The sequence below is a fragment of the Gambusia affinis genome, linkage group LG06, assembly GCF_019740435.1.
Source record: "Gambusia affinis linkage group LG06, SWU_Gaff_1.0, whole genome shotgun sequence".
Lineage (NCBI taxonomy): Eukaryota > Metazoa > Chordata > Actinopteri > Cyprinodontiformes > Poeciliidae > Gambusia > Gambusia affinis.
In genome coordinates, this window is record NC_057873.1 from 344,225 (window position 1) to 352,298 (window position 8,074).

Below are 8,074 nucleotides of genomic sequence, written 5' to 3' on the forward strand. Positions count from 1 at the left end.
TTATTAATGTTTATTTCTGATGAATTTATCATATTTTTGGGACATAAACATGTTAATAAATCCTCTAAATGTAAAGCAAACTTTACAATCTGAAATTGTTTGTATTTCAGTTTCTATTAAAAATAAATTTGTCAAAATGACTCAACAGCGCCCCCTAGTTCATCCAGGCCATCAACCATAACAAACAAAAGGTTTTCCTGCTATTTTCACTAAAAACAGGAAATCCACCATTTTGGATCAAAAGTCATTTTCTGTTAATTTTCAGGTTTTGAAAATGTCTGATTTCCTTGAACTCCTCCTGGGATTTTGATGCATCGACTTCAAAGCAGCAGAGATTAAAAGTTATTAAAATGATGAGTTTTTGTTCATCTATGTGGGCTAAACTGAAAACTTTATCTGGATATTTAAATTATTTTAGTTTCTCTCCTCAAGGTTTCAGGTTCTTAGTTAAAGGTGACGGTTTCTCTGCAGACATCTGGAACCTGATGGAAGAAACATTTTAAAAGAAATAAATATGAGAGTTCAGAGTTACCTGAGCAGATGAACTCATGGCTCTGATCACTGTTTGTATCATAAGGTAAACAGTTCTTTATTCCAGATCCTGACTGGAAACAGTCAGACTTGATCTCCCAAACTGGTCTGTATGAAGTTCTCTTTGAATTTCTTGCTGAAACAGCAGAACCACAGTCCAGTTCAGCACAAACTGCAGCAGCTGAGTTCATGTTCCAGTAATAAAACCCAACATCCACTGGTCTCCACTCTTTTTCATGTAACATCTCCAGTCTCCCAGCACATCGGCTGGCCTCTCCCACCAACCTGATGTCTTGACCTGACCAGAGACAGAGAGTTCATTAATGAAGGAAGTGAAGCAGTGAACAGCAGCAGGTCTGCAGATCCTCCTCTACCTGAACAGGTGAGTCCAACAGCTTGACCAGGTGAGCAGCTGTTTCTACCTGAACTCTTCCTGCTGCTGCAGTTCAGCAGAGCAGACTCACTGCCTTCACACAGGAACTCTCTGCTCCCCACTGGAGCCTCTGCTTCTCCATAGAGCGCCCCCTGGAGGACTGAAGGAGGCCCACAGCCAATCTCCCTGCAGACCACCTTTGCATCCTGCAGGTCAAAGTCTTTTTCACACACTGAGGACCACGACTGGTTGGTCTTCACCTCCAGTCTGCCTGAGCACCGGTTGGTCCCTTGAACCAGCCTGACTGAGTCTGTGGGTGCAGAAAGAAAAAAAGGTTTAAAATATTTCAGAACTTTATTTTTCTAGATACACATGAGCCGGAAAAGGGTAGAGTGCCTTCTCCGGGTCGGGGGGGTGTCCTGCCCCAAGTGGAGGAGTTCAAGTATCTCGGGATCTTGTTCACGAATGAGGGAAGAAGGGAGCAGGAGATCGACAGGCGGATTGGCGCAGCGTCTGCCATTAAGCGGGCGCTGTACCGGTCCGTCGTGGTGAAGAGAGAGCTGAGCCAAAAAGCGAAGCTCTCGATTTACCGGTTGATCTACGTTCCCACCCTCATCTATGGTCATGAGCTTTGGGTCATGACCGAAAGAACGAGATCGCGGATAGGATACAAGCGGACGAAATGGGTTTTCTCCGCAGGGTGGCTGGGCTCTCCCTTAGAAATAGAGTGAGAAGCTCAGTCATCCGGGAGGGACTCAGAGTAGAGCCGCTGCTCCTTCACGTCGAGAGGGGCCAGTTGAGGTGGCTCGGACATCTGGTCAGGATGCCTCCTGGACGCCTCCCTGTTGAGGTGTTCCGGGCACGTCCCACTGGGAGGAGGAAGACCCAGGACACGCTGGAGGGACTATGTCTCTCGGCTGACCTTGGAACGCCTTGGGATTCCTCCGTAGGAGCTGGAAGAAGTGGCTGGGGAGAGGGAAGTCTGGGACTCCCTTCTGAAGCTGCTACCCCCGCAACCCGACCACAGATAAGTGGTAGGTAGGTAGATGGATAGATGGATGGATGGATGGATGGATGGATGGATGGATGGATGGATGGATGGATGGATGGATGGAAACATCTCTGAGTTTGCTAAAAATAAAGGCCAAGAAAACCAAACTAGAAAATCTCAGAGCATCAAAGGTGAAATGAAACTGACTGTATCTGGAAGTTTATCATTAATTTTTATTTCTGCTGAAATTTTTATATTTTTGGGACATAAACATGTTAATAAATCCACTAAATGTGAAGCAAACTTTACAATCTTAAATTGTTTGTATTTCAGATGAATTAAAAAGAAATTTGTCAAAATGACTCAACAGCGCCCCCTAGTTCATCCAGACCAACAACCATAACAAACAAAAGGTTTTCCTGCTATTTTCACTAAAAACAGGAAATCCACCATTTTGGATCAAAAGTCATTTTCTGTTAATTTTCAGGTTTGAAAATGTCTGATTTCCTTGAACTCCTCCTGGGATTTTGATGCATCGACTTCAAAGCAGCAGAGATTAAAAGTTATTAAAATGATGAGTTTTTGTTCATCTGGGCTAAACTGAAAACTTTATCTGGATATTTAAATTACTTTAGTTTTTCTCTCCTCAAGGTTTCAGGTTCTTAGTTAAAGGTGACGGTTTCTCTGCAGACATCTGGAACCTGATGGAAGAAACATTTTAAAAGAAATAAATATGAGAGTTCAGAGTTACCTGAGCAGATCAATTCAAGGCTCTGATAACTGTTTTCATCATCAGGTAAACAGTTATTAAATCCAGATCCTGACAGCAAACAGTCAGACCAGATCCACCAAACTGGTCTCTTTGAACCTTTCCATGAATTTCTTACTGAAACAGCAGAACCACAGTCCAGTTCAGCACAAACTGCAGCAGCTGAGTTCATGTTCCAGTAACTATCCCAAACAGCCACTGGTCTCCACTCTTGTTGATGTTTCATCTCCAGTATCCCAGCACATCGGCTGGCCTCTCCCACCAACCTGATGTTTTGACCTGAGCAGAGACAGAGAGTTCATTAATGAAGGAAGTGAAGCAGTGAACAGCAGCAGGTCTGCAGATCCTCCTCTACCTGAACAGGTGAGTCCAACAGCTTGACCAGGTGAGCAGCTGTTTCTACCTGAACTCTTCCTGCTGCTGCAGTTCAGCAGAGCAGACTCACTGCCTTCACACAGGAACTCTCTGCTCCCCACTGGAGCCTCTGCTTCTCCATAGAGCGCCCCCTGGAGGACCGAAGGAGACCCACAGCCAATCTCCCTGCAGACCACCTTTGCATCCTGCAGGTCAAAGTCTTTTTCACACACTGAGGACCACGACTGGTTGGTCTTCACCTCCAGTCTGCCTGAGCACCGGTTGGTCCCTTGAACCAGCCTGACTGAGTCTGTGGATGCAGAAAGAAAAAAGTTTCTTCTTCTTCTTTTTCTTGATTTTATTGGCGGTTGGCAACAAACTTTAAGCAGCATTACCGCCACCTAGTGGTATGGAGTGTGGTTCGAAATGGACTATCAACTTATATAAGTATTTGTATCTTCCTACTCCTACCTTTAATATATAATTTAACTAAATGAATTTCCTATTTATATATACCTACATACACTCATCCATTTTTATATATATCTCTATAATCCACCCCCCTAGATCATGCACCCATTCACACACACACACCTATTTTAATCATATTCTTTGAAATAATTTAGTTTTCTTTAAATATCCCATAATTATTTGTATATGTTTACTCCCCGAATTCTTCCTCAAAATATCTATCAAATTAATCTTTTCCTTAATACATTCAAACTCTCCTTTCATACATCTTCTTTCTCTTTCATACTTATGGCATTCTAACATAACATGTTCTATCGTTTCATATCTGTCACAGTATTCACATTTTCCATTGTTATGCTTTTGTATTTTAAAAAGTGTATAATTAAGACCTGTATGCCCTAATCTTAATCTTGTTATCACCCTTCCCTCCTTTCTATTTCTTCTTTCATTTCTTTTCTCTCCTATCTTCTGTATTTTATAAAACCATCTTCCTGTTTTTTCTTCATCCCACCTTTTTTGCCATTTTTCCATCAGTTTTCCTTTAACCATACTCTTTCCCTCATATTTACTTGTTTTAACTTTAAAACTAATATTATTATGAATTGCCGTTTTTGCCATATTATCTGCCCTCTCATTTCCTTCTACACCCATATGCGCTGGAATCCATACAAATACAACTACCAGCCCCATATTCTGTATTCTATACAATGTATAAAATATTTATAATAATATATCCATCCTACTATCTGATTTAAATTTTTTTTAAACTTAATAATGCTGAGCTTGAATCTGAACATATCACTGTTTTTAATGGTTTTATTTCTTCCACCCATTGTAAAGCTAATAATATTGCCAACATTTCTCCTGTGTTTAGTGATAACCCATCTGTGCTCCGTTTTCCTATTTTTACATCAAATTCTGGCACCACAAAAGCTACTCCTATCTTTCCATTTATTTTTGACGCATCTGTATAAATTTGAATATATTTGTAATATTTGTTTATATGTATCTGTACTGAATATCTATCTACCATGTGAGATTTATCTTGTTTCTTTTCTATTATTGACATGTCTACGGTTGCTTCTGGTAAAATCCATGGCGGTATTATTGACATTGGTGTTTGACTTATTTCTAAACTATCAATCTTGAATTCTTTTATTTTATTTCCAATATTCCATCCAAAACTCCTCATTTCTTTCTTTTCTTTTTCCCAACATGGACCTAAAATTTCCCGAGTTGGATGATCAATTTTATTGCTTTGTAAATTTAACCTGAAATTTATTTCTAGTTTTGTTCTTCTTAAGTTTAATGGCATTTCTCCCATTTCTACTTCTATTGCAGCTGTTGGTGTGGTTTTAAATGCTCCAGTACATAATCTTAATGCCTGATGTTGAATAATGTCTAATTTAACCAGATGTGTTTTAGCTGCTGAACCGTAAACTATGCACCCAAAGTCTATGTTAGATCTTATCATTCCAGTATAAATCTGTTTCAGTGATTTTCTATCTGCTCCCCAATCACTGCCAGCCAAGCATCTTAAAATATTTAAGATTTTCTTACACTTATCAACCACTTTTTGAATATGTATATTCCATTTTAGTTTTTCATCAAACCATATTCCTAAAAATTTTATACACTTTACTTGTTCTAATTCTTGATTATATAATTTTAATTTTATTTCCTTGTTTATTTTTTTTAGTAAATATCATTACTTTTGTTTTTTCAACTGAAAACTTAAATCCTTACAGCAACGCCCATTTTTCTATTTCAATAATAACCTTTTGTACTTTCTTTACAATATGAACTACATTTTTCCCTCTTTTCCAGAACGCTCCATCATCTGCAAATAATGAACATCCTATTTCTTTTCCAATACCATTAAATACATCATTTATCATAATTAAGAACAGTAAAGTAAACATCTGACTTGACTTGTGTCCCTCTTTAAACCCCAAATATTTTTCTGCTCCTCTCACTATTATTTTAATTTTCTCAGTTTTCTGCTTGGCTTAGTCAGTGCAATTTATAACATGTGCTACAAATAATATTAATTTTTCTACTGACACTGTGATATTTTCAGTGTTGGCATAGTTACTTTGAAAAAGTAACTTTAATCGGACTACTGATTACTCCTTGAAAAAGTAACTTAGTTATATTACTGACTACTTGATTTGGAAAGTAACTAAGTTACACTAAAAGTAACTTTTTAGTTACTTTCAGAAGCTGCTAACAACAACGCTCTGCCTCTTGTGAAAATCACATTGAGCTTTGCCAATACTTTTTTGTAAGCTATTTTATAATGGTAACATCAACAATGTGTCTCCACTGATAAGGTTGAACTGAAGAGGAGATTGTAGAAAAAACAGTACAAAAAAATAAAAAACCTGAGTAGTTTGTGTGGTCCACTGTTGTCTGGAAAACTCCAAGAAGGATTTTAAAGCCCCTCCCTCAGCCTCCAGGTTCTGTGTTACGGCCCTGCGTTTGGTGTCACAGCACAGAGCTCCTCCTGCAGCTCCACAGCTCAGATGGCTGCACAGATTTGTGACACTTATCTTAATATTAATAATTAGAATAGCGTTAAATTGCCATTATAATCATTGCCAACTACGGACACGTTTATTCGTGGCAGTTTTCACGTTTATTGCGCTGTTTATATTGGTCTCGATGTTTGCAGTTTTCTGGGCGCCTTGGCTTCGGCGTCATTCAGAGGTAATAGCCTATATTAACTTGACATTAACAAAGACACAGCGGGACGGATCATCCAGGAAATGATGGACAAGGAGAGACTGAGTAAGACTCCCTTAATGACGGACAAATTCTGGGATTTATTATGAGTCTCTGCTTATTTCCAAGCCCAAATGAGCAACTTCACGTTCAAAAACGAGCCAAAAAAGGCGCAACCCGCCACTCATTAAATCTGCAAGCGACTTTAAAAAAAATGAAGCCCAAAGCCGTTTATAATAATCGGACTTGGCGGCAGAATCTCAAAATAGTTCCAGTTTTTCCACCAACAAAATGCGCATCTCCCTCCATTGTTTACATTTCTGATAGAGACGGTCACTCGACAAGACGAGTAGAGGAAATACGATTAAATAACAAAAGAAGATAGTAACGCACAGTGATTTTGATAAGTAACTGTAGTCTGACTACTGGATTTGAAATAGCAACGCGTTAGATTACTCGTTACTGAAAAAAGTGGTCCGACGTCAGTAACGCGTTACAAATTAACGCGTTACTGACGTCACTGGATATTTTCTTCTAACTGTACTTTGCTTTGCTGTGGGATTTGATTCACTGTTTGTTCACTCTTTCTTGTTGTCTGTTCCTTCACATTTTTAACAGCCTCTGCATAACTAATGTTTTTAATTGTTTTAATTTGAATGATTTCTTTTGCCTTCTTCCTCACCTCACATCCTCCATACGTAACTCTATGTTGCCCTCCACAATTACAACATTTTTCTTGTGCTTCTTCTTTACATTCCTCTAATTTGTGATCTTCACCACATTTTGGACATCTCTGCTTCCCTTTACAAACTGCTGCTATGTGTCCATACCTTTGACATTTGAAACAACGAAGTGGTGGAGGGATATAAGGTCTGACCTGAAAACTGAGATATCCTATTTTGATGTTTTGTGATAAATCCTTCTCTTCAAATTCAATGAGAATTGACAAACTTCCTACTCTTTCTCCATTTATTGTTCTTGACAACCTCTTCAAGTTATTCACTTTTCCTCCTGTAATATTCTTCTTAATTTTCTCAAGATCTTCCTCTAGAGGTATCCCATAAATCACTCCTCTAGTTTTTTTATTTTCGCCTACTATTTTTTTCTCCATCACAGTTTTTTTACATATATTATCCACATTTAAAGCCTTATTTTTTTTGTTCTTCATTTTTACAAACTACCAATAAATTTCCATCTCTCAATATCTTCACCATTTCCACATCTCCGATTTTCTTTTTTACTTCTCTTGACACCACAATGGGGCTGATGTTATTCTGTTCTTCTTCATTTTTTAGTTTTAATATTATTTTAACTTCCTCCCTCACAACTTTCCTTCTCACTATCCTTTCTTCTTCAGAGCTACTTCCTTCCAGTTCTCTTTTATTTCCTTGAATATCACTAATACTCTTTCCTTCGTTTATTTTTTGTCTTTCCCGTCCTCTCCCTCTTCCTCTCCCCACTGGCGTCCACCTTTCATATTCCATGTCTTCCTCATTTCCTGTCTCCATTTCCATCCGAACCATTCACATACCAGCTTATGCCAAATCCGCCTTTTCCAACTCCAATATACGTTTTTGTTTTGCCGCGCTCACAACCGTCCAACCACCTGCCTGCGAGCTCCACCTCCACTTCAATGATCAGAAAAAAGTTTCAACATTTACACTGAATTTTATTCCAGTTTGTTCAGCAAAGCTCCAATACAGTGAAGAGTTTTTTTATTTTTAAATCTACTGTTTAATATTCTTTGCATTTTTAACTTCTGCCTATACTGGAGATGGATGGGAATCATTAGACCAATATAGGGAAAATTACACTAGAACAGCACAAAGAACCTATGAACTATTAATTATTAATATTTCAT

General features: G+C 38.5%; 1 protein-coding gene across 1 annotated transcript in view; it reads right to left on the reverse strand.

The window, feature by feature from the left end:
- Positions 1-439: 439 nt before the first annotated feature.
- The window catches only part of LOC122833013 (scavenger receptor cysteine-rich type 1 protein M130-like), a 13,090-nt gene continuing 5,455 nt past the window's right edge, over positions 440-8,074 (reverse strand). The window contains exons 2-5 of the mRNA XM_044120307.1: positions 3,020-3,072; positions 2,797-2,943; positions 906-1,214; positions 440-823 (exon numbers count right to left, since the gene is read on the reverse strand). Of these exons, the coding sequence (XP_043976242.1) occupies positions 444-823; positions 906-1,214; positions 2,797-2,943; positions 3,020-3,072 (889 nt within the window). The 3' untranslated portion in view covers positions 440-443. The remainder of the gene's footprint in view (positions 824-905; positions 1,215-2,796; positions 2,944-3,019; positions 3,073-8,074) is intronic.